The 27885-nt window shown below is 47.1% G+C and overlaps 1 protein-coding gene across 5 annotated transcripts in view; it reads right to left on the bottom strand.

The window, feature by feature from the left end:
• The window catches only part of LOC119954241 (collagen alpha-1(XV) chain-like), a 149721-nt gene extending 125160 nt beyond the window's left edge, over positions 1-24561 (bottom strand). For 3 of the 5 annotated variants that reach the window (XM_038779319.1, XM_038779321.1, XM_038779322.1), the window contains exon 1: positions 23300-24561. In XM_038779319.1, the coding sequence (XP_038635247.1) occupies positions 23300-24419 (1120 nt within the window). In that variant the 5' untranslated portion in view covers positions 24420-24561. Of the gene's footprint in view, positions 1-11444; positions 11813-23299 lie in introns of those variants that run through there. The other 2 variants (XM_038779320.1, XM_038779323.1) reach the window with 2 other exon arrangements.
• Positions 24562-27885: the final 3324 nt, after the last annotated feature.

The raw sequence follows: 27885 nt of genomic DNA, 5'->3' as shown, positions 1-27885 counted from the left end.
CCAGGGGTGACCCCCCCCCCCCCCCCCCCCCCCCCTCCCAACGATAGCGACCCACCCCCTGACCGAGCTCATCCGCTCCCGGGAGATTTCGAAGGTGGCTACTCTCCTCCTCGGATCCCCACATGTTTTTAAATAGGTGTACAAAATGGCACCCATGTGACCGCTCGCTGGGGAGGCGGTTAGATCATGGGGATGCGTTCAATAGGGGGTTCTTCCCATTATTGGGATGGAAATTGGCCTTAATTGGTGATTATTGGTTTCTCGCCATGACGCGACAGAATCCGCAACTCGCCAACGGGAGCGGCCGGTTCGATCGGAAACCCATCAGTCCCCAGTTTGGTTCCCGATTCTGGGCTCTCCCATTATCTAACCGGCCGGCTCGTTCTCTCGTCCGGCGTGACGCGGCCGGTAGATCGCGCCCATAATGTTGGTTACCCCACTGCCTACTGGTAAACGCAAGGTGTTGTTGGTTTTTGCACTATCCCAGCACAATCCCAGCTTCTGGGAAGAATGTATATTTGTACGAGTCAGATGAGGACCGCAAATAGCTTCCTGTGAGCATGACAGAATTTATACTGAGCAGAGAGAGGCCATTCAGCCCATCGCGTCAGTCTCCAAATGAGAATTTCACCGGGTGCCATTCTCCTGCCTTCACCCCGTAACATTGCCCATTGTTTCTGTTCAAATAATCATCTAATTCTGTCCTGAATGCCTCGATTGAACCTGCCTCCAGCACATTCAGCTGGTGAAATCCAGACCCAAACCATTCGCTGTGTGAATATGTCTTTCCTCACATCACATTTTTTTCTTTTGCCAACTATTTTAAATCTGCCTCTATTTCTCCATCCTTTTGGGAGCTGGAACAGTTTCTCTCTATCTATTCTGTCCAGTCCCCTCATGATTTTGAACATCTCTATTAAATCTCCTCTTAGCCTTCTTCCCTCCAAGGAGAACAGTCCCAGACTCTCCAATCTATCCTCATGACAAAAGATTCTCATCCCTGGATCCATTCTTGTAAATCTCTTCTGCACTTTCTCCAGTGCATTCACATCCTCCCTAAAATGTGCAGTCCAGAACTGTAGACATCCAGCTGTGGTCTAACTAATGCCTTGTACAAGTTCAGCGTAGCCTCCTTGCTCTTGCACTGTGTGCCCCTATTAATAAAGTCTAGGATACTGGATGCTTTATTAAGAGCTCTCTCGACACGTCCTGCCACTTTTAATGACTTATGCACTAATACAACCAGGTCTCTCGGCTCCTGCACCCCATTTAAGAGTTGTGCGCTTTATTTTATATTGTCTTTCCATGTTCTTCCGTCCAAAATGTATCCCCTCGCATTTCTCCACATTGAACTTCATCTGCCACACATCTGCCCATTCCACTAACTTGTCTGTGCCCTTTTGTAGTTCTACACTGTCCTCCTCACAATTTATCGAGGTTGCTACGGTCCCTTTTATTCCGTGAGCTGTAACTTTTCTCAGAAGGCTGTTGTGCGGCACTTTATCAAATACCTTTTGGAACAGTAGGCCAAGTACACCACATCAACAGCATTGCCCTCATCAACACTCCCTGTCACCTCTTCGCAAAAACTCCTGCAAGTTAGTTAAACACTAAGGGCGCGATTCTCCGCTGCCCACGACGGGTCGGAGAATAGCGGGAGGGCCTTCCCGACATTTTTCCCGACCTCCCGCTATTCTCCCCCCCCCCCCCCCCCCCCACGGCCGCCCCACGACATGAATCGCTGCTCCCCGTTTTTTACGGCGAGCAGCGATTCTCCCCTGGCCGATGGGCCGAGTTCCCAGGCCTTTACGGCCGTTTTCACGAACGCAAACACACCTGCTCTCACCGTTCGTGAAAACGGCCGCAAAGTGCCGTCCCGGACAACCGTGGTGCGGCCGTGCCAAAGGTGGCATGGGCCTGCGATCAGTGGGCACCGATCGCGGGCAGCGGGTCCGATACCCGCGCACTCTTTGTTCCTCCGCCGCCCCGCAGGATCAGTCCGCGAGGCGGCTGAGGGGCATGACGGCCCGCGCATGCACGGGTTTGACGCATATGCGTGATGACGTCATCCGCGCATGCGCGGGTTGGAGCCGTCCAATCCGCGCATGCGTGGCTGACGTCATCGTGCGCGTCAGCCGCCGTGACACTTGGTGCGCGGGCTTAGCGACGGTCGCTAAGCCCGCGATGCCGTGCTTCACGGGGCCGCGCTGCTAGCCCCGATCGGGGGGGGGGAGAATCGGGTCCCGGGAGGGGGCGCGGAGGCTGCCGTGAAACACGGCCAGTTTCACGGCAGCCTTCACGACTCTCCGCATTTGCGGAGAATCGCGCCCTAATTTCCTTAAGAAATCCGTGCTGGACCTCCTTGATTAACCCGCATTTGTCCATGTGACTATTTCCAGATGTTTCCCCACCACTGAAGTTAAACTGACTGCTCTGTAATTACTGGGATTGTCCTTATTCTTTCTGAACAAGGGCACCATCCCGGAATCTAAAAGACTGAAGAATTATGGCTAATGCCTCTTCAATTTCCACTTTCACTTCCCTCAGTATCCTTGGATGCATCTCATCCAGTGCAGGAGCCTTGCCAACTTTAAGCACAGACGGACTATCCAACACCACCTCCTTTATCAATTTTAAACCCTTCTGGTGCCTGAGTTCACCCATCCTTCGCCATGGCCTGGGGGCCAACTTCTTCCTTGGCAAAGACCGATGCAAATTATTTATTTAATATCTCAGCCATGCCCAGACTCTCCATGTGTAAATTACTTTTTATGGTCCCTACTCAGACCTATACTCCTTTATTTAAATGCCAAAAGAAGACTTTGCGATTCTATTTTATGTTAGCTGCCAGTCTCTTTTCCTGCCCCCACTTTACTTATCTTATCTGCTTTTTTTTACCTCTGATGCGCGATCAATAACTACTGAAACGAGGAAGTAGTCCGAATTGAAGGCTTTAATCAACAAGATGTTTCCCCAGCAGCTCGAGTACAGAAAGAAGGTTGGCTGCTGGGAAACACGGGTTTTCCACACCCCCCCCCCCCCCCCCCCCCCCTCACTGGGTGGAGATACCTTAAGTTCCGACCAATGAAATGCAAACACTTGGGCCAATGAGCAGCGAGCCTTCTCCACCATTGGTAGCTCACACTCCCAGGTACCGTAGTACCTCTAGTCATACTACCACAACCTCCTCTCGGAACCTTCTGTACTCAGCCTGGTTCTCAGTTGTATTTTCTACCTGACACATATACCATGTGCCTGCAGGAGCTCAGCTTCAACATCACCCAAGAAGCTCAACAACATCTAGGACAAGTTGGCCCACTTGATTAAAGCCCGATCCACCACCTTCAATATTCGTTGCCTCCACCACCAGCGTACATTGGCAGCAGAGTGTGCCATCTGCAAGATGCACTGAAGTAACTTGCCAAGGTTCCTTCAACAGCACCTTCAAAACCCCTGACTCCCCCACCCTCTACAAGAGCAAGGGCAGCAGATTTTTGGAATACCACCATCTGCAAGTTCCCCGCCACCCTGCCCTGGAACTATATTGCCGTTTCATCATTCTCACTGGATCACAATCCTGGAACTCCCTTCCTGACATCAATGGGCTACCTGTTGAAGGTAGGCCTGAAACGGATCTACTTCAGGAGAGGGGCATAGGTGCCTGCACTCTTAGGGTCCTTTTATCCTCACTTGGAGCTAGTTCAACATAACTCATGGAAACAAATATTGCCCATTTCAACATGCAGTAATTTGTACAATCTGTTTTCTCCCAACTTATGTCTTTGGGATTCTTTTATATTGTATGTAACCTGTAAATTCCTTCCCTTATTAAAATTAATTTAGCTGAATGATAGCATTTTCAAATCTGTGCATGGTGCCTGGGTTCAAACCTCATTTGATCACAAGATCTAGGCTGGTCCTTCACTGATGTACAGGGAGATTATTGATCTTGGAATGGAAATCGCTTATTGTCACGAGTAGGCTTCAAATTAAGTTACTGTGAAAAGCCCCTAGTCGCCACATTCCGGCGCCTGTTCGGGGAGGCTGGTACGGGAATCGAACCGTGCTGCTGGCCTGCCTCGGTCTGCTTTCAAAGCCAGCGATTAGCCCTTTGAGCTAATCATTATGGCACAGAAGGAGGGCATCTGTGACAGAGTAGATGCTGAGGCTGTTTCCCCTTGTGGGAGAGTCCAGGACCAGAGGACATAATCTCAGAGTAAGGGGTGACCCGTTTAAGACAGAGATTAGGAAAAAATTATTTTCTTTTTTTATAAATTTAGAGTACCCAATTATTTTTTTCCAATTAAGGGGCAATTCAGCGTGGCCAATCCACCTAGCCTGCACATCTTTGGGTTGTGGGGGTGAAACCCACGCAAACACGCGGAGAATATGTAAACTCCACACGGACAGTGACCCAGAGCCGGGATCGAACCTGGGACCTCGCCGCCATGATGCAGCTGTGCTAACCACTGTGCCATCGTGCTGCCCAAACTTTATTTTCTGGATGTGGATTGGTTTATTGTCACATGTACCGAGGCACAGTGAAAAGTATTCGTCTGCGAGCAGCTCAACAGATCATTAAATACATGAAAAAAAAGAAAATACATAATAGGGCAACTTAAGGTACACAATGTAACTACATAAACACCGGCATTGGGTGAAGCATACAGGGGTGTAGTGTTAATCAGGTCAGTCCATAAGACGGTCGTTTAAGAGTCTCGAAAGTACGGGGAAGAAGCTGTTTTCGAGTCTGTTCGTGCGTCTTCTCAAACTTTTGTATCTCCCGCCCAATGAAAGAAGTTGGAAGAGTGAGAAAGCCGGGTGGGTGAATCTGTGGAATTCTTTACCGCAGGGAGCTGTGGAGGCTGGGTCATTAAGAATGTTTAATCAGTAAGGGAATCAAGGGTTATGGGGATAAAATGTGAAAATGGAGTTGAGGGCGACCATATCAGATCAGTCATAATCTCATTGAATGGTGGGGCAGACATGATGGGCCAAATGGCCAACTTCTTCTCCTATATCTTATGGTCTTATGGCCCAAGGAGTGCATGCTGGCTCTTTGTAAAGCAATCCAATCAATCCCATATCTCCAATTTTATTTCTGGCAATTTCCCATCCAATTTCCTTTGGAAAGCATTGTGCAGCCTCTTACATCAGCTGTTACATTGATGCTACTGCTTTCTCAGGTGGCTGTAGGAACTCCAATGACACTTTTACAAGGTAAAACATGGAGCTTCCGCTTGTGTCCTAGTTAACATTAATCCCTCAAGTAATACCACCAAAATAGATTAATTAATCATTCATCTCTCTTGCTGTGTGCAATGTCCGTACGATGCACAAATCATCCGCAATGATTATTTACTTAACAACATTTGTCCTCCAGCACCTTCCAGAACACTGGGATCGATGCCCTGTGTGGTGAATGTATTCACCTAAGTATGAATTGTCTGTATAGTGCTGTGACCTATGGCCAGGAAATGATAATACGGTCTACTTCCAGGTACTGTACTGGTACCCCGGTGGGCTCCGCCTCTGGCTCCGCCCTCCCCAGGGCGATATATAGACCAGCCACCTGTGGGTGGCACTCAGTTGTACAGCAGACACTGGCAGGTAAGTTCCTGGATAATAAAGCCTTATGTTCACTCGTTCTCACAGTCTCGCAGTGAATTGATGGTATATCACCCTGACAATAATGGTATTCAAGGGCACCAGGCAAACCATTAATGTTTCATACAAACACTTTAACAAAGCTCATAAGGATGAGGCCCACCAAGACCCCAACAAGAGCAAGTCACCCACAAAGGGAGACAAACAAAACTTCAGGTGAAGAAGGAAAGGGAAGGAATTGGAGATAAACATCTGTATGCCATTTAGTTTCACACACTTGAGGCAATTATTTGTCTCCAGAAAATTGTTTTCGATAATTTTACAGCTTGGCCTATTCCTCGGGATTATTTGCCCTCCGACTATTGTAATTTTGAGTTTGATATTTTTATTGAGAGGTCAGTTCAGGTGTATGACAGTAAAGATCAGAGGGCTTGAGAGGCTGAGGAAAGTGTAGAATAAAGTAAGGCCATCTATTTCTAGTTGGCGATGTCTGAATCTGACTCAACAAATTGTGTTGTTTCAACAAATTCACATCTACGTTACTAACCACCCATCAGGGTTTAGACAAGCTACTCTGTGAATGACCCCCTACTTGCCAGTTATCAGAGAAGTCGGGTATCAAAATCACCATTTTAACATTGAAAATGCAAATAATCAGTCAATGGGATCATTAATGAAATAAATAAGAGGTTAAAAAGGAAATTCAATTATGTCACAGTAAGTATTTACTTCTTGCTCATTTTAAATTTACAGCTAAGATTAATTTAGGATTTGGCTTCTTAAATAATTTTATAATCTTTATTGTCACAAATAGGCTAACAGTAACACTGCAGTGAAGTTACTGTGAAAACCCCCCAGTCGCCACATTCCAACGCCTGTTTGGGTACACAGAGGGAGAATTCAGAATGTCCAAATTACCTAAAAGCACGTGTTTCGGGACTTGTGGGAGGAAACCGGAGCACCCGGAGGAAACCCACGCAGACATGGGGAGAACGTACAGACTCCGCACAGACAGTGACCCAAGCCGGGAATCGAACCTGGGACCCTGATACTGTGAAGTCATAGTGTTAACCACTATGCCACCGTGATGCCCAATCCAGTCAGTCTACTGAATTGATTGAAGTCTATCTTTTATACGTTCATGGGTTTGAGCACACTAGTAAGGCCAACATTTTCTCCCCACCCCTAATTGCCCTTGAGACAGTGTTGGTGAGTCACCGCCTTGAAGTGCTAGAAAACATAGAGCGTAGATACACTCACAGGCGACACACTGGTAGTCAGCAACATATCCAGAACTTGGTAAGCCTCCATCTTATGAACTGACTTGAAAGAACCTATTTGCTTTATTTTTTTCTCTTGGAGGAGAATGCCAGTCTGCTCACAGGTCACAGTGATAAATCTCTCTCTGTGGCGATGTCCTTCATTCTTACTGGGTCCTCAGTTCAAGGAACAATTTACCCCCTGCACTATCTAGAACTAGCACTAGGGATCATTGTTTAAAATAAGGGATCGCTCATTTAAGGCGGAGATGAGGCAGAAATCTTTTCTCTCAGAGGGCCGTGAGACTCTGGAACTCTCTTCCTCAAAAGGCAGTGGAAGCAGAATCTTAAAATATTTTTAAGGCAGAGTTAGATAGATTATTGATTAACAAAGGGGGGGGGTTATAGGTTATAGGGGCCAGGCATGTATGTGGAGTTGAGGTTACAATCAGATCAGCCACAATCTTACTGAATGGCGGAGCAGGCTGGAGGGGCCGAGTGGCCTACTCCTCCTAATTTGTGTTTTCCTATGTTTAGCTACATTCGGATACATCTTTCAGGCTTAAATCTCACCTCTCTTTTAAAAAAAAAAAAATTTAGAGTACCCAATTGAGGGGCAATTTAGCGTGGCCAATCCATCTACGCTGCACATCTTTGGGTTGGGGGGGCTAAACCCACGCAGACACGGGGAGAATGTGCAAACTCCACACGGACAGTGACCCAGAGCCAGGATCGAACCTGGGACCTCGGTGCCATGCAGCAGCCTTGCTAACCACTGCGTCACCGTGCTGCCTCTCTTGATCTCAGGAAAATTTGTATTAAGTTACCCCCGAAGAGTTGTCTAATTTGGTAGTGCAACCTTAGCTTTCATAACTCTCTGTAGGAGATGCACAGGAGGATGCAAGACATAAAACTCTCACACCTTTTACAACGCTACGAACAGAACTAACTAACTAGGTCTAAACAAAGAACGAAGGATGGAAAACGGAAGACTAGTAATTCAAAAATGTATTATCTTATCTATTTAAATAGTCACCTCCTTAACTCGACAGAAATCAGAAAGCCCTTTTGATAGCTTTGATGATCACCAACTCAATGAAGCGCTGATACTTGGAGCTGCCATGTTGTTTATTAAAGGCCAGGTCTTTGCTAATAAAGAGTTCCCAAACACAAGTCCCGATAGGTAAACACATTTAACAAGTAAAGTGTGGGCCTGTGGGCCTGCATGGTGTTCTCTACTTCTGATGCAGTAATTTTGTTTGCAAAAGCCTTTAAAGGCTTCATGATCTTCATTCCACTCATTTCCCAGCATTCAATCTGATGACGATTGATTCCATTTTAAGGGCACATTTAAGGCAATTATACATAGAATTACATAGAATTTACAGTGCAGAAGGAGGCCATTCAGCCCATTGAGTCTGCACCGGCTCTTGGAAAGAGCACCCTACCCAAGCCCATACCTCCACCCTACCCCCATAACCCAGTAACCCCACCCAACATTAAGGGCAATTTGGACCCTAAGGGCAATTTAGCATGGCCAATCCACCTAACCTGCACGTCTTTGGACTGTGGGAGGAAACTGGACCGGCACCCGGAGGAAACCCACACACACACGGGGAGAACGTGCAGACTCCACACAAAATTCTTAGATCATTTCAGTGCACTGAATGCTGAGTGGAGATTGCCGTTTCTCTACTAGAGGTTGGTAAAGAGAACTGGGAGAGAGGTTTGGGACGTAGAGTCATTGCGGCACAGAGCGAGGCTATTTGGCCCATCAGGTTGATGTCAGCTCTCTGTGGAGCAATCCAGTCAGTCCCATTCCATTGCCCTATCCGCATGGGACAGTCTTGACCACTCCACAGGTGAGCCTGAGGTGAGTGGATAAAGTTTTATTGCAATGTAATAGTACGTACAAAACTCTTCAGATCCCAGCCGGGTCTGAGGTGACGGTTCTAAGTCTGGTTGACTTTTATATCAAAGTCTTTTGCCCTGTCCATGGGCTCCTTCCCCCTCAGTGGGAGAGCTCAACCTCAATGAGTCTTACAGGGAGACTAATTGCCCCAACCTCGTAGTTCTCGTGCGGGTTATTACACCGGCGCACATGTAATATGCGGACGAAAAGAAAAGCATGAGCCAAAACCTATAAGGGTGTCAGTTGCTAGCTTTCTCCCTTCAGGAATAGCGTGAGGTGCGGTAAGAAAGAAGAAAGGGAAACATAGAAAATATAAATTAACTTGAGGAAAACGTTCCTCACGATTTGATGAATGAAAACCAATAAATGTAGCGTGTTTATAAAGTTCTGATGCAACTTCAAACTGTAATAACGTAGGAGTTATACACGATAGAAGCAAACTGCAAATTTCTGTCTGTAAAATAGGAATTCATGAAGTTTTAAAACAATAGACCTCAAATTTCTCAGCTTCAGCCTGAGCATCATGCCCTGCGATATGTCATTCAATCTGATTTTTCATTGGTTCACCTTATCTTCTACTCTCACCATTTTCAATCAGTTTCATTAATGAACAAAACAAAAACATTAACAGTTAAAACGTTATGAATTATGCCATCACATCCAGTTTACAGGTTGCATCTATCATGTGCACATACAAAGTTATGAAAGGGCCGTGCTGCACAAGGATATTATAAACGCTCTGTGCAACATAAAAGGAGAGATCTGTTGGAAGGGAACTTGTGCTCAGACACTGATTCATTTCAGATACAAGATATTATAATGTTACATAGCCAAGAGCAGCTTAACAAATAGAATTTTTATTATTGGTAAGATTGCTTCTATTTTTTTTAAATATAGAGTGCCCAATTATTTTTTCCAATTAAGGGGCAATTTAGCATGGCCAATCCACCTACCCTGCACTTCTTTGGGATGTGGGGGTGAGACCCACGCAGACACAGGGAGAATGTGCAAACTCCACATGGACAGTGACCCGGAGCCGGGATTGAACCCAGGTCCTCAATGCCGTGAGACAGCAGAGCTAACCATTGCACGATCGTGCCGCAATGAGACTCTTCTACAATAATATAATAATAATCTTCATTGTCACAAGTAGGTTTACATTAAGACTGCAATGAAGTTACTGTTAAAAGCCCCTAGTCGCCACATTTCGACGCCTCTTCGGGTACAAAGAGGGAGAATTCAGAATGTCCAAATTACCTAACAGCATGTCTTTCGGGGCTTGTGGGAGGAAACCGCAGCACCCGGAGGAAACCCCCACAGACACGGGGAGAACGTGAAGGCTCCACAAAGACAGTATTAAGAGGTCTCTGCTAACTTCCTCAATGGCACAGTGACTGGATAAATGCTATCGCCTCAGCTAAGACATAGAGATCAGAGAGGAGCAGACTTGAAGAGGAGGGACATGATGATTATCACAACTAATTGCAGAGTCCCTGGGTAAGGGAAAGAAGGAAATTCTCAAGGTTCCTGTTCCAGGTCACTAGCTCCATGAGTCACAGGTAATAAAATTAATAGTAAAACCAAAGAGAGAGGCATGTATAGAAGATATTAAACCAGATCAAGAATATTCAGATGCTGCTATCGAGTGTCTGGATTGAAACATTTCTCGTAACACTTACAGCCTCCCGTCTAAGGTTAGATTCAAACCAAAGATGAAACGGTAAAAGTGTCCCTGATTAACCACGAGCTGACAGTGTCAGAGGGCAACGGCTACAGGTGACCCATACCACCACTTGACCACCATGTGCTTGTCATAGGCAAGGGCTGTCCAATCAGCACGTTCTTCTAACACCCACTTTCCCTCAAATAGATGAGCAGCAGCCAAAAACACGTTCCAAAAAAATTAATGAGGATCACGACTACTCTTCATGTTTGAGCCTAGATGGTGGATATCCGCAGACTATTCAGCCAACGAAGCATCACAGCTAAATCTTGTTTTCTCCTCAATGGTCAGTTTTTAAAAATTAAAACATTGAACAAAATTAATTACAAGTGGAGTCGTACTACCCCTTGTCCTCTCAAAGCCATTTGATCTGGGAGATATGCAAGCAAGATGGCAAAGAGGCTTTCAACACATGTTCGCTGAACAAGACGTCTAACAGTGACGGGTTCAGTAGACTATCGTATGCATGCTGCCTCCCTGATTTCAGCACTGATTGGATTATACAATTGACTTCGTTGTTGGAAAAAGCAACAAGATTCTCTTTTATATATATGGAAGCAAAATGCTTGAGATACTTAAGGGAAACAAGGCTAGGTTAATGGAATGCCTGCAGATATCCTGTGTCCCATTTGTTCTTCACCTGGTGAAGGTAGATACAGCATCCTTCCAGTATTTGTCCAAAATGACCTTGTTCTTGTCTGAGCCTGAACAGGGAATATTAGCAGACTATTCATCCAATGAAGCATCACAGCCAAGTCTCGTTTTCACCTCAATGGACATGCACACAATGCCTTTTTCCAGCAACAATTATTGGATTGCACGCTCTGGCTAATTTTGTCCTCCCCAGCTCAAGTGTAACACCCCAACCACTCCCAATTGTATTCTCCCTACATTTTGCTAACAGTTTTGTTCCTGATCTTGGCAAAAGAAAAAATCTCTATACCTTGTGCACTGTTGCTGTGAACTGTCCTCGCAGAAGTATGAATTAACTGCAAATCATCATCTCTTCGATCCCAAGAGGCTGCTGTCACGTCAGGCTGCTCAGTCGGTGTAGTTGGCGAGGTGCCCTCCTCGAACGGGTTCCACCACCATGATCTTGCCGGGTGACAGAGGCAACAGAGCACCAGGAAACCCAAGAGGTTGAAGAAGGAAGGAGGCATTGCAGGGATCGAGGCTCCCTCTGGAAAGGATTTGAAACTGGAACGGTACCGCCTTTTCAATGAGCTTGGTCGGGCGTTGCTCAGATGTCTCAGTGTCGGCCTACACGACATGCTCCTCATACTAACTGGGAATTTGCTCTGAAGTCAGCAACAAGCTCAAATTCGCCTTTTGAACATTTTGTTATCATCCCCAAGTCTGATAACATGTCAAGGATGACTGTCTGGCTCCCTCCCAACAACATCACAGAAATTTGTTCTGTTTAAGAAGGCTGTTTCCAGCGTGTAGTCATTGAGGATGTCAGACCATGAATTCACCCCTACCCTATTAATTTATTTCACTCTTATCTTTTACTTTTAGAATCCCCTTAATAAGATGACATACATAGGAAGGTGACGATTTATATTTCAATAATAGATTGTGGTTTACTTTCTTTAAACTTTATTATTACTTTCTTAAATTAGCGTTAATTATTCTTCCTACTTTCCAACCTTTCCACTTCTTGTGACAAAGTACTACATTCAAATTCAAATAAAAATTCAATTATTTTCAAACCGGTTCTTTAATAATAATCTTTATTATTGTCACAAGTAGGCTTACATTAACACTGCAATGAAGTTACTGTGAAAATCCCCTAGTCGCCACAGTCCGGCGCCTGTTCCGGTACACGGAGGAAGAATTCAGAATATCCAATTCACCTAACAAGCATGTCTTTCGGGACTTGTGGGAGGAAACCAGCGCGCCCGGAGGAAACCCACACAGACACAGAGAGCACGTGAAGACTCTGCACTGACAGTGACCCAAGCCGGGAATCGAATCCGGGACCCTGGCTCTGTGAAGCAACAGTGCTTTATTTTTCAAGATTTATTTGACAAGTTGAGGGAGTCACACTGGCGTAGTTATAGATTCCAGTCATTGCCCTGCAGACAATCCAGTCCCTCAGTAACATAAATGTCTAGTGTTCCAGATCACTCTGGGAGTCCCGGGTTGTTGTAGTATTTTTACATGCCTGTTGTAGCCTGGAGCTTTGGATAGTGATGATGGAGGCTCCAGCATTCTTTCCATCACTTGGCTGACCAGGAATCTTGGCCACTCTCACCGCCTGCCACTGGTGTATGCTGGATGATTTTGTAGGGTGAAGCCAAATCTGTTTAGCTGGTCTATGAACGCACCTTGCATGCCCGTCAAATCTTGGGGTGCGACTCGAACCCCGAGCCATTGCCAACCTCAAATCTTCAGCACACCTGCTACCCTGTTGTGTTTGGTCCCTTGTACTTTAAGATGAACTCGCCAAACACATCGGTCTGTCCAACTAAGATCCTTTTATTGTGCCTCACGCAGTAGGATGACAATCTGATACAGAGCACATTATCATGGAGTCTTGCTACTCCTCTGGAACTTACACCTTCTGCTGACCTGTTCCATATATATGTCTTATTACCCTCTACCTCGTGTTCTTCTGGAGATGGCCGGATGAGCGCCTCTTTATGTACAGGTCCCCAGGTCATATGACCTTTCTCTTGAGATCCCATGGTGTGTCTGTACCGCCACCTGCTGTTTGGATGCCTCACACCATCCAACTGTGATATGGCCCATTGGCAAATCACCACAAACATTGAGCTCAAAAACGTTAAACAGTAAACGGCCCCCTCTGATGGAACCATCAATTCACCAGACACATGTTGGCCGATATGTTCTATATGAGGCGCCTAGAATCATAATCGGGTGAAGTAATTATTTTACTTAATATACTATGCGGCCCTTTAAAATTGTGAATTTCTGAATGTGGCCCTTGCACGGAAAAGTTTGCCCACCCCTGATCTAGGCTTTAATCGACTTACTTCAGAGCCAGCCTGTTACCTGTCGATGAACTCGTAGTGACCCAGGCTGACTCTGGACACGGATACTTATACAGCTGCCTAGGGTGAGGAGTCGTGGGCGGAACCAAGGATGGAGCCCAGTACAAGTTCCTAAGTGCTCCCAGCGCTACTCCCTCTAGTGGTAGGAAGGCGCTACTGCGCTTACAATAACAGTGTGAATTAGTATATATATACATTCATATATTACATTCACCACACCCTCCATCTTAAACCCTCCCATCTATTTGCAGTTTATTGTCCACTGTTTTCAGCTCCCTGTCCCCGTCCCACCACAACCCCACCCCTCCCCCACTTGACCACCTGTCCCTGATTTTTCATTTGCCCCCACAACCCAGGGCTGGTTTAGCTCACTGAGCTAAATCGCTGGCCAGGCCAGCAGCGCGGTTCGATTCCCGTAGCAGCCTCCCCGGACAGGCGCCGGAATGTGGCGACTAGGGGCTTTTCACAGTAACTTAATTGAAGCCTACTCGTGACAATAAGCGATTTAATGGGGCTGGTTTAGCTCACTGGGCTAAATTGTTGGCTTTTAAAGCAGACCAAGCAGACCAGCAGCACGGTTCAATTCCCGTACCAGCCTCCTCGGACAGGCGCCGGAATGTGGCAACTAGGGGCTTTTCACAGTAACTTCATTGAAGCCTACCCGTGACAATAAGCGATTTTCATTTTTTTCATTAACACATTCCGCTATCTCAACTTTTGCCATTATTAGCAATCTTCACCCCTTAATGGCACCATTAATACTCCCCTTTGTCTTATGTCCATGATAAATTTGTCCATATCTCCTTTGCCCCGACCTATCCCTGGACTTCTATTCAGCTCCACCTCCTCCACTCTCTTTCCAACGACATAATTCTGTACATTTCTACTTTGCTTCAGTTCTGTAGAAGGAATGGTGACACAATGGTTAGCACTGCTGCATCACGCCGCCAAGGAGCCGGGTTCAATCCCGGCCCTGGGTCACTGTCCGTGTGGAGTTTGCACGTTCTCCCCTTGTTTGTGTGTGTTTCACCCCCACAACCCAAAGATGTGCAGAGTAGGTGGATTGGCCATGCTAAATTGCCCCTTAATTGGAAAAAAAATTGGGTACTCTAAATTTATTTTTCAAAATGTATGACACCAAGACACAAAAGGATATATTAGGTCAGATGACCAGACACTTGGTCAAAGAGGTAGATTTCAAGGAGCACCTTAGAGGGGGAAATGAAGGTCGAGAGTCAGAGAAGGTTGGGACCTACGCAATCGAAAGCACAGTCACCGATGGGGGAGCAATTAAATTGCAGGACACACAAGAGGCCAGAATCAGAGGAATGTAAATATTTCAAAGGATTGTGGAGCTGGAAGAGATTACAGAGATAGGGAGGGGGCGAGGACATGGAAGGATTTGAAAACAAGGATTTTCAAAGTACATTTATTAAAATTTAAAATTTTTGCAAACAATGCAAGAAAATGATAAAATAAATGAATCGCAGTAAGCAATGAAAAAAACGCCTCGACATAGAACATAGAACAGTACAGCACAGAACAGGCCCTTCGGCCCTCAATGTTGTGCTGAGCCATGATCACCCTACTCAAACCCACGTATCCACCCTATACCCGTAACCCAACAACCCCCCTTAACCTTACTTTTATTAGGACACTACGGGCAATTTAGCATGGCCAATCCACCTAACCCGCACATCTTTGGACTGTGGGAGGAAACCGGAGCACCCGGAGGAAACCCACGCACACAGGGGGAGGACGTGCAGACTCCACACAGACAGTGACCCAGCCGGGAATTGAACCTGGGACCCTGGAGCTGTGAAGCATTTATGCTAACCACCATGCTACCCTGCTGCCCCAAAGTCAGAGTCAGAAGGAACATACATGAATACAGAGGGGAACAAGAGAACAACATTGTAACTGGCTCGATACAATCATTAGACATAACCAGATACCCCTATAAGCCCCAGCAGAGACCAAGCGAGAAACAGGATGAAGCCATGGAAACATGGAAACATGGTGAACAAACTCCCACGACGCATCTGCTCACAATTACCGCAAGGGTTCAGGATAAATTGTCTGCTCCATGTTCGGGCATGTATCAATATATATCTCCCTCATTTCTGCCAGTGCCAAAGGTACCAATGACACACCACAGCCTCCTCTACATAGAACCATAGAATTTCTACAGTGCAGAAGGAGGCAATCCTGCCCATTGTGCACTGACCCTCTGAACGAGTACCCCACCCATGCCCGCTCCCCTGCCCTATTGCTGTAACCCCTTAACTCCATCTAACCCGCAAGGTAGGAAACCGGAGCACCCGGAGGAAACCCACGCAGACACAGGGAGAACGTGCAGACTCCACATAAACGCTACATAGACACTGAGCCAGTGGCAATGTCACTGGATTAGTCATCCAGGGAGACAGGAGAATGTTCTGGGGACATGGGTTCAAATCCATTAAATGAGTAAAATCTGGAATTTAAAGTTAGTTTCCTGGGGATGACGAACGGTTGTTCTTTAAGGGCAGCATGGTGGCACAGTGGTTCGCACTGCTACTTCACAGCACCAGGAACACGGGTTCGATTCCGGCCTTGGGTAACTGTCTGTGTAGAGTTCGCTCATTCTCCCCGTGTCTGCGTGGGTTTCCTCCGGGTGCTCCGGTTTCCTCCCACATTCTGAAGATGTGCAGGTTAGGTAAATTGGTCCTCCGCGCGCGCCACCGCTCACATCGTCACATTCTGATAGCTCTAAAAAAAACAGAGCCAGGGGAAAATCGCCAACCTCAAGGAAGAGTCAGAAGGAACCCTGTCCTCCCCAGGAACACAAGAGCTGCCTCGGCCCTCGAAGGAGAAAGGCACGGAGTCTTAAATTCAAAATAACGAAAAAACAAAATATGGTTAGCTCTGGGGGCTATCCTCAATCTCAGTGAGGACTGAACTAACCCTAACATCCAACTCCACCCCCACCATCCACCCTGCCCTGGCTCCAATCATCGACATTATTAATGAGATAAGGTGGGTCTTGATTAACGACATCTACCTGGAATAGAACCTTTCTTCCGACCCTCTCAGGTTATATTTAATCTTTTCCAGTTCCAGGAATTCTGCCAGGTCACTCAACCATGTCAAGGCCCTGGGTGGCACCGCCAACCTCCATCCAAGCAGGACCCGCCTCCGAACCACCAAAGCGGCAAAGGCCAAGACATCAGCCTCCCCCCACCCCCACCCCCACCCCCCCTCAAGGACCTCTGACACCCCAAAGATCACCCCCAGTGGACATGGCTCTAGTTTGACCCCAACGATCTCCAACATGATCTCACAAAATGAGACCCAGAACCCACCTAACTTGGGGCAGGACCGGAACATGTGTGAGTGATTCACAGGTGCCCCTGAACAATGCTCACCCCTGTCCTCCACCTCAGGGAAGAACCCATTCATATGCGTCTTAGTTAAGTACTCTCTACGTACTACTTTAAATTGTTTCAGGCTCAACCTAGCACAGGAGGAGGTAAAGTTCACTCTGTGTAGGATCCAACTCCAAACCCCTCCCTCTAGCCCTAGGCCCAGCTCAAATTCCCACTTCCCCTCACCTCGTCTATTGATGGTTTCCCTGTCTCCAGCAAACACTCATATCTATCGGAGATCTTCCCTTGCCCCATCGCATCCCGTGATAGCACCCTATCTATCAGTGTGGGCCTCGGCAACTGGGGGAACGAGGACAATTCTTTACGAATAAAGTTCCTCACCTGCAAATACCTGAATCCACTCGCCCTCAGGAGTTGAAATTCCTCCTCCATCTCCTCTAGACTCGCAAACCTATCTTCCACAAATAAATCCCTGAACCTCTCAACCCCTCTTCTCCTCCATATCCTGTACATTAGTTGAGTGCACTCTAAGTGCTACTTTAACTTATACCAGGCTCAACCTAGCGCAGGAGGAGGTAAAGTTGACGGTGCAAATCTATGATTATCACAGATTGGTAGCAGTAAAGACATGTCCCCCAGTCCAAAATGTTGTCTAAACTGGTTCCAAATTCTTAAAGATCCACTACCATCTGCTCATCGAGAGTTGGCCGGGGAGAACGGAAAAGGAGCCGGAACCCAACGCAAGAGGCCTCTTCCATCCGACCTCACCCCGCACCAGGCTCCTTAAACCACCTTCTCACTTTCCCAATGTTCGCCGGCCAGTGATAGAGCATCAGGCTTGGCAGTGCCAACCCACCTGATTGTCGCCCTCTCTGCAGGAAAGTTCTTCTAATCTTTCCTGCCCAAACAAAGGCAGAGGTTAGTCTATCAACCCTCGCGAGAAAAGATTTAGGGAGAAAGATTGAAGACTCTGGAACACGAGTAGAAACCTCGGTAAAATGTTCATTTTGACCATGTGCACTCTACCAGCTGAGGTTAGTGGGACGGCATCCCAGCGCCTCAGGTCCACCTTCATCTATTCCACCAGACTGGTCAAGTCCAATTTATGCAACAGTGTCCAATCGTCCATCACCTGAATCCCTAAATACCTAATCTGCACCTTGGCCAGTTTAAAAGCAGCCTCCCCGGATCTGTCCTCTTCCCCAGGGAATTTACTGCTCCTGCTCATATTCAATCTATACCCTGAAAAGGATCCAAATTTTTTCAACACTTCCATAATTTCCCCCACACTTGTGCAAGGATTAGAAACGTACAACAACAAATTGTCCGCGTAAAGGAACACTCTATGCTCCTCACCCCCATCTTAATATCTTTCCATCCCCCTGACGATCTAAACGCAACGGCCAATGGTTCAATCGCCAGCGCGAGCAATAGTGGAGTCAGCGGGCATCCCTGTCTCGTCCCCCTGTGTAGTCGGAGATATCCTGAACTCACAGCATTGGTCCAAACACTAGCCGGGGTGGCATTATCTAGCAGTTTCACCCCAGAAATAGAAGTAGGATCGAACCCAAATCGCCCCAAGACATTGAAGTGGAAGCTCCACTCCACACGGCCAAAGGCCTTCTCTGAATCCATGGAGATGATTAGCTCCAGCACCTGCTCCACAGAGGGCGAGGGACACATTCAAAAGCCTCCGAACGTTGGACAACAACTGTCAGCCCCTGACAGTTCCTGTCTGGTCATCAGAGATCACTTCTGATAAGCAGTAGCAGAATTGTACTCGACCACAATCTGTAACCTCATGGCTCTACATATCCCCCACTTTCCCATTACCACCAAACTAGGAGATCGACCCTGGTTCAATGCAGGAGGGCAGGCCAAGAGTAGCACCAGGCATATCTATAAATGCGGTGTCAACCTGGTGAAGCTACAACAGCATCAAATCAGATCTGAGCTGCCACATCCAGGCGTGAATGGTGGTGGACAATTAACCCAACTCACTGGAGGAACAGGTTCCACAAATATCTCCATCCTCAATGACGAGAGAGCCCAGCACATCAGTGAAGAAGATAAGCCTGTAGAACCTGCAACTAAGGAAATTTGGCATGTCCACATTAACCCTTACCAACTTTTACAGATGCACCATAGAAAGCATCCTATCTGGCTGCACCACAGCCTGGTATGGCAACTGCTCGGCCCAGGACCGCAAGAAACTTCAGAGTCGTGAACACAACCCAGTGCATCACACCAACCTGCCTCCCATCCATTGATTCCATCTACACCTCCCGCTGCCTGGGGAAAGCAGGCAGCATAATCAAAGATCCCTCCCACCCGGCTTACTCACTCTTCCAACTTCTTCCATAGGGCAGGAGATACAGAAGTCTGCGAACACACACGAACAGACTCAAAAACAGCTTCTTCCCTGTCACCAGACTCTTAAATGACCCTCTTATGGACTGACCTCATTAACACTACACCCTGTATGCTTCATCTGATGCCAGTGCTTATATAGTTACATTGTATATGTGCTGCCCTATTATGTATTTTCTTTTATTCCCTTTTCTTCCCATGTACTTAATGATCTGTTGAGCTGCTCGCAGAAAAATACTTTTCACTGCACCTCGGTACACGTGACAATAAACAAATCCAATCCAACAATCTTCAGCCAGAAGTGTTGCGTGGAGGATCCATCTTGACCTCCTCTGGAGATCCCCAACATAATAATAATCTTTATTACTGTCACAAGTAAACATACATTAACACGGCAATGAAGTTACTGTGAAAATCCCCTAGTTGCCACATTCCGGTGCCTGTTCGCATACACTGAGGGAGAATTCCGGATGTCAAATTCACCTTACAAACATATCTTTTGGGACTTGTGGGAGGGAACCGGAGCACCCGGAGGAAACACACGCAGACCGGGGAGAACGTGCAGACTCCGCACAGCCAGTGACCCAAGCAGGAATTAAACCTGGGACCCTGCGCTGTGAAGCGACAGTGCTAACCACTGTGCTACCATGCCGCCCAACATCACAGGTGTCAGTCTTCAGCCAATTCGATTCCCTGCACATTATATCAAGAAATGGCTGAAGGCACTGGATACTGCAAAAGCTATGGGCCCTGACAATATTCTGGCAATTGTACTGAAGACTTATGCCCCTAGCCAAGCTGTTCTAGTACAGTTGCAACACTGGTATCTACCCAGCAATCCGGAAAGTTGCCCAGGTGTGTCCTATACACAAAAAGCAGGACAAATCCAACCGAGCAACTTACCGCCCTGTAAGTCTACTCTCGCTCATCAGTAAAGCAATGGAAGGGGTCATCAAATGGTACCTACATAGCAATAACATGCTCACTGATGCTCAGTTTGGGGTCCACCAGGGTCCCTCAGCTCCTGACCACATTACAGCCTTGGTTCAAGTGTGGATAAAATGGATGAACGCCAGGGGTGAGGTGAGAATGACTGACCTTGACATCAAGGTTGCATTTTCCCCAGAGTGGCATTAAGGAGCCCTAGCTCCTCAGACACAGAACAGTTTGTGTTCAAATGCAGCAAGACCTGGATAATATCCAGGCTTGGTAGAAAAACTCTCTGCTCGTTGGAGACATACCTGGCACAAAGGAAGGTGGTTGTGGTTGTTGGAAGTCAGTCATCTCCGCTCCAGGACATCACTGCAGGAGTTCCTCAGCGTAGTGTCCTAGGCCCAACCATCTTCAGCTGTTTCGTTAGTGACCTTCCTTCCATCATAAGGTCAGAAGTGAAGGTGTTCACTGAATGTGCACAATGCACAGTCCCATTTGTGACTCCTCAGACACTGAAGCAGTCCTTGTCCAAATGCAGCAAGACCTGGACAATATCCAGGCTTGGCCTGACAAGTGGCAAGTAACATTTGCACCACACAAGTGCCAGGCAATGACCATCTCCAACAAGAGAGTATCTAACCATCGCCCCATGATATTTAGTGGCATTGCCATCGCTGAATCCCCCACAGTCAGCATCCTGGAGAGTTACTATTGACTAGAAACTCAACTGAACTGATCCTCCTGCTTAGATGAGTGCAGCTCCAACAACACTCAAGACGGTGGTTACCATCCAGGACAAAACAACCCACTTGATTGGCACCCCCATCCACAAGCAGTCACTCACTCAACCGCTGAAGAACAGTAGCAGCCGTGAGCACCATCTACAAGATGCACTGCAGGAACTCACCAAGGTTCCTTAGACTGCACCTTCCAAACACACAACCTCTACCATCTAGAAAGACAAAGGCTGTAGATACATGGGAACACTGACCCATTGAGATTCCTCTCCAAGCCACTCACCATCCTGACTTGGGAATATATTGCGGTTCTTTCACCGTCGCTGGGTCACAATCCTGGATCTCCCTCCCTCACAGGACTGTAAGTGTACCTACACCACATGGACTGCAGCGGTTCAAGAAGGCAACTCACCACCACCTCCTTCTCAAGGGCAGTCACACAGGGTGTCATTTGTAAATGAGGCGGGGACAGAAACCTGGGGCGGGATTTTCCGGTCCCCCCAGCTGAGTGTTTCTCAGCGGTACGCTGTTCACTGGCGGGGGGGGGGGGGGGGGGGGGAATTCACCCTTCCCACCGCTTGTCAATGGGATTTCCCGTTGAAGCCACTCTACACCACTGGGAAACCCGTGGGTGGGGTACGCTGCCAGCGGGAAAAGGGAATCCTAATGGCCGGAGAATTCCAGCCCTGATTGGAGGGATTCAAACACAGAAATGTACGGATATATTCGAAGACCTTGCAGAAGAAAAGGAGGTTGGAGATAGTACACTAGTTTGTGATCTTGGGTTATTTTGTTGCTGAGGAGAGGGTGATGAGAGAAGTTTTGAAGGAGAGAGGGCCAACATCTCGAGAGGGACAACTGTTAATTTCACATGGAGGCTAGAAAGAGAGGCTGGATGACCAGAGGTTATAGAGAAACTGGGTAAATGGAGCAGCAAGTGGGTCTCACGGATAAGATGAGCTCATGAGGTCTTAAGGGGAGGTAGAAGAGAAACTGAGGAAAGATGCAAGTTCAGGGCTAGGGCAGGGGGTGCATTAAGGGCATCGTTGCCAGGAGGCTTAGTGGAAAGGAGGGGAGCAGCAGAGGCAGCTGATTGTATTATCTTGACCTTCACGACAAAATGTCCACAAGCCCCTTCTATCGGTTGTTGAAGGCGAGATTGGACGGAACGGGGAGAGGGGTTTAGGGTAAAAAGGCTCGCATTTATGTAGTGCCAACCACGACCACAAGACATCCCAAAGCACTTTCCAGCCAATGCAATACTTTCAAAATGTTGTATTGTAGGAAACGGAGCAGCCAATTTGTGCACAGCAAGCTCCCACAAATGTGAAAAGGACCATATAATCTGCCCTTGTGACATTGATTGAGGGATAAATATTGGCCGGGGGATAACTCCACTAAACCTTTTTAAATAGTGTCATCGGACGTTTTACGTCCACCAGAGAAGTGGGCCTTTGTTTGTCATCCAAATGACAGTACCTCTGACAGGGCAGCACTCCTTCAGTGCTAAAGTAGAGTATCCACTTTGAATGTTTGTGTTGAGGCCCCCGAGGGAGACATGAACCTAGAACCCAGAACCGAGGTAGGAATGCGACCAGCGGTGCCACGCGCTTCTGGGAACCAGAGGGCGAAGGGAGGAGTTGTCAAATAATTAGCACTCAATCTGATCAAGATAAAGCTCCTTCTGTCCTATCAAAGTAACGTCTTTGCAATCATGGTAGGTCTGAGGTAAAGGCATAGTTGATAAATGAGAGTGGCTGTGGGAAGAAGGAAAAGAGACTGTTGAAGGCACAGCATCAGTTTCCAGTTGAAGGCTCATGAACTGGCATTAAACCAAAGGAAAATGAGCAGCTGGATAACAAAGACTGGACATTGGAAAAGTGACAAAATATATTGGGAGTTGGGAGGGAAGGGTGGCTGGATTATGACCTCTTGGCTGAAAATCAAGGCACAGAGAGGGAGGAAGAAGAGATCAGCATCACTGTTAATGACCTCCCAATGGCCTCACGGCGTCGAGGACCCGGTTCGATCCCGGGCCCGGGTCACTGTCCGTGTGGTGTTTGCGCATTCTCCCTGTGTCTGCGTGGGTCTCACCCCCACAATCCAAAGATGTGCAGGGTAGGTGAACTGGCCACGCTAAATTGCCCCTTAATTGGAAAAAAAGAATTGGGTACTTTAAAATCATTAATAAATAAATTTAAAAATGGATAACGTTGAGTGTTCTGTTTTCTACAATATCCCATGAGAAGTAAAAATTCATGTTACGCTCAATAATAGCTAAAGAAAACGATCAAAAGAGAAAGGAGCTCCAAACGGAGAGAGAGTGGATAAGAAATTGGAGAAAGAGAAAGATTTGTGTAATATATCACTAACCTGGTGGAATTGAGGATTTATCTTCTGGTGCTAGAGTTGTGACATTTCCTATTAGGGGCGAAACAGAGCTGAGAGTTTCAAGTTCTTCTTTTTCCTCATCCTTTTCATTTCCCAAATCATGATCACTTTCCCCTTTGCTATCATCAGGTCTGGTGTACTTGGGAGTTGCAAACATTCCAAGGGTGTGCTGGGTGGTCTTTGTCACAGCGCTTCGGAAGAATGTGGTAGGTTTAGTCACTTTCCCCACAGTCGCAATTTCTGCAGGTTGTGTTGTTGCAATTTCTGCAGGTTGTGTTGCACTTTCTGCAGGTTGTGTTGTTGCAATTTCTGCAGGTTGTGTTGTTGCAATTTCTGCAGGTGGAGTTGCTGCAACCTCTGTAGGTTGTGTTGTTGAAATTACTGCAGGTTGTGTTGCACTTTCTGCAGGTTGTGTTGTTGCAATTTCTGCAGGTGGAGTTGCTGCAACCTCTGTAGGTTGTGTTGTTGCAATTTCTGCAGGTTGTGTTGCAATTTCTGCAGGTTGTGTTGTTGCAATTTCTGCAGGTTGTGTTGTTGCAATTTCTGCAGGTTGTGTTGTTGCAATTTCTGCAGGTTGTGTTGTTGCAATTTCTGCAGGTTGTGTTGTCGCAATTTCTGCAGGTGGAGTTGCTGCAACCTCTGTAGGTTGTGTTGTTGCAATTACTGCAGGTTGTGTTGCACTTTCTGCAGGTTGTGTTGTTGCAATTTCTTCAGGTTGTGTTGTTGCAATTTCTGCAGGTTGTGTTGTTGCAATTTCTGCAGGTGGAGTTGCTGCAACCTCTGTAGGTTGTGTTGTTGCAATTTCTGCAGGTGGAGTTGCTGTAACCTCTGCAGGCTGTGTTGTTGCAATTACTGCAGGCTGATCTGTTGCAATTTCTGCAGGTTGAGTTGTTACAATGTCTGCAGGTTGCATTGTTGCAATTTCTGTAGGTTGAGTTGTTGCAATTTCTGCAGGCTGATCTGCTGCAATTTCTGCAGGTTGCGTAGTTGTAGTTTTTACCTTTTCATCAGTGTTAAAGGGATTCCACCACTGGGACCTTCCATGAGACAGCAAAGTACACAACACAAGAAAATTCAGGGCTTTTGAGAGTCCAAAAGCCATTTTTAAATTTCAAACGATGGTTCAGAAATAGAGAATAGAGGCCCAGACTCCTGATCCAGACTTCTCTTCACGTCTATGTTCCTGTATCCAAGGTGGAAGGAATACCGGGGGGGATATCTTATTGCAATACTTCGAACCTGTCAGAATTTTGATTCAAATCGAGCCACCAGTGTGTGCCGCATAGATTAACCTTTGATACTTGAAACCTGAGCGTTTGGACCCACCCTTTCCCTATCAGATATGTATTCATGAGCAGGTTATCTGGTGTTTACTTGGACCAATGACAGAAATCTTGGACAGCTTGAACTTGAGTTTCAATTGGTTGTGCCAAACATGGCTCTCCTGGTTGGATGTGCTCCCTGATTACTGCCAAGCAGTTCAAAGAGTTTGTTTATTAACCACAATGCAGGTCCAGGAATTCGACAGCAACACAAATAACATCACAGACTGATCACACTCTGCTCTTAGAAAGTCACATTTTCTCATGTATGTACGTAACTCTAATGAATTTGTTATTTGTGAAGCCAATCCAATATCCATGTCAACTACTCCTGGATGATACTGTAATAACCCTCACGAGGCCCACAGGAGACTCTTAGAGGCTGGTTTAGCACATTGGGCTAAACCACTGGCTTTTAAAGCAGACCGAGGCAGGCCAGCAGCACGGTTCAATTCCTGTACCAGCCTCCCCGGACAGGCACTGGAATGTGGCGACTAGGGGCTTTTCACAGTAACTTCATTGAAGTCTACTCGTGACAATAAGCAATTTTTCATTTCAATCGATTAGATTAGATTAGTGGGAAGAGGCCTGCCCAGCCGAGGCTCGTAGTTAGACTGTATAAAGGCCAGCCCAGACAGGGACCGGAATCCTGGTTGACCTGATAGGGTCCTATTGTGTGTGTATAACCACCTTAGCGGCCGTTTCCTTTGACCGTAAATAAACCACGGTTTGCTCAGCTACTCTACCTCCTGGGTCATCATAGATACAAAGTAGAAAACATAGAAACCCTACAGTGCAGAAGGAGGCCATTCAGCCCATTAGTCTGCAACGACCCTCTGAAAGAGCACCCGATCTAAGCTCACTCCCCACAAACCCGTAACCCCACCTAACCTTTGGACACAATGGGGCAATTTAGCACAGCCAATCCACCTAACTTGCACATCTCTGTGGGAGAAATGGACACATTGCAAAATCCCAAGCATTTGCCTCTATCTGAAAGGCACGTGGTTCACTTTATTTTAAACCTATTTTGTTCAGTAAAGTTGCCATAGTCCCAGATGACTATTGGCTGCCTTCCCCTTTGAGGGGGAGAGCTGACTGGTGCTGATTTAACCTGAGGGTCACCACACCTCAGGCGAGGGGCAAGGTTGAGAAGGCGGGGCCTGCATGAATAACCTCAGCCGGTCCGGATATCTGAAGCCACGCTGTTGGCCTCGCTCTGCATCACAAACCAGCTGTCCAGCCAACTGAGCTGAAGGCAAATCTGACCCACACCACCCACCACAGGTGGGAGGTCCCTAATCCAGTCCACCGGAACTGGGATTAAAACCCTGCACTCTTCGCACCAATTTGATCCACGCCAGCTGCCCGAGCCACCCAGCCACCCCAGGAAGAGACAACATACACTTTACATGCATGTTGTAGCCTGGAGCTATGGGTAAAGATGGCAGAGGTTCAGATTTCATTCCAGCGCAAGAATTTCTCCCGCTCTTACTGCCTGCCAGTGACGTACGTTTGAGGGATTTAAAAGTTTTTAAAAAATCATTTAGAGTGTCCAATTCTGTTTCTTTCCAATTAAGGGGCAATTTAGCATGGCCAGGTCACCTACCCTGCACATTTTCTGGTTGTGGGGGTGAGACGCACGCAAGCACGGGGCGAATGTGCAAACTCCACACGGACAGTGACTCGGGGCTGGGATCAAACCTAGGTCCTCGTGCTGTGAGGCAGCAGTTCTAACCACTGTGCCACCTGGGAGGGATTTAAAAGTTGATACTCAGCTTGTTTGGCTGTGTAATGAATGCACCTCCCTCAGATAGTAAGTCCTAGGGTTGGACTTGAACTCAGAGCTGCTGGCTCAGAGGCAAGGAGACATTATCCACTGTGGCAAAAGATCAGTAAAACGCAATCAGGCTCTTAGAATTCTCGAAGAATAGAGTGACGAGAATGGTAACTGATGTATTTTTTTAAATAAACGTTTTATTGAGGTATTTTCTTTGGCATTTTAACAGTAACAGAATCAACAATATAAATAACCAAGAGAAATATATACACAGTGCAAATTCCACCACCCTCTCCTGCAGGTCTTGCCACTACTTACCCCCTAACCTACGTAAGGCTAGCTCCCCCCCTTCTGCTGACGATTAGTTCTCTGTGATCAAGTCGATGACTGGTTGCCACCTCCGGGCGACCCCAGCTGAGACCCTCTCATGGCAAACTTAATTTTCTCCAGGCAGAGGAAGCCTGCCATGTCTGAAAGCCAGGTCTCCGATATCAGGGGCTGTGCCAGCAATATCCGCCTCCGGGCTACCAGGGAAGCAAAGGCCCCAACGTCTGCCTGGATTCCCGGATCCTGCGATATCCCAAAAATCGCCACCTCCGGACTCATTGCCACCCTCGTATTTAACACCGTAGACATGGCGTCGGCAAACCCCTGCCAAAATCCCCTCAGTTTTGGACATGCCCAGAACATGTGGACATGGTTCGCTGGCCCTCCCGCACGTTCTGCACACCTGTCCTCCACCGCAAAGAATCTGCTCATCCGGGCCACTGTCATGTGAGCCCGGTGAACAACCTTAAATTGTATCAGTCTGAGCCTGGCACATGTTGCAGTAGCATTGACCCTTCCTAATGCGTCCGCCCAAAGGCCCTCCTCCATCTCTACCCCAGCTCCTCTTCCCACTTACTCTTCAGCTCTTTGGTCTGCGCCTCCTCCGAACCCATAAGCTCTTTATATATGTCTGAGACGCTACCCTCCCCTATCCATCCTCTAAAGGACACCCTGACCTGAATCCCCCTCAGCGGCAGGACTAGGAATTTTGGTACCTACCGTCGCAAAAAAATCCCGTACCTGTAAATATCGTGATGTGTTATCTGTGTTGGTCTAACATCGACTGCAACTGGATGCAGTAAAACAAGAAACAGGCTTCCGACACAGGAGATGGTCCAACACTGTTTTATTGAACCTGTTGATTGCTGTACATAATCTGCTGTGGGTTGACACTCTATTAGCCTAACTGATAACTTCCTACTTGCTTGACCAGACGAGCTCTCTATCACATGGTGATGATGTTCATTGGCCTGTGCACTGCGACTATCTCCCTGGCCGCGTCTTGTGAGACAGGGAGAGCCTTAATGCCCTGTGAGCTTTATAGTGGTGGTGTCCTGTTTGGTGATTGGTTGTTCTGTGTCGTGTGTGTTCATTGGTTATCCTGTGTGTGAATCACTGCCTGTTTGCATCTCATGATA

This window comes from Scyliorhinus canicula, chromosome 19 (genome assembly GCF_902713615.1).
Source record: "Scyliorhinus canicula chromosome 19, sScyCan1.1, whole genome shotgun sequence".
Taxonomy (NCBI): Eukaryota; Metazoa; Chordata; class Chondrichthyes; order Carcharhiniformes; family Scyliorhinidae; genus Scyliorhinus; species Scyliorhinus canicula.
This window is presented reverse-complemented; position numbering and strand designations above follow the sequence as displayed.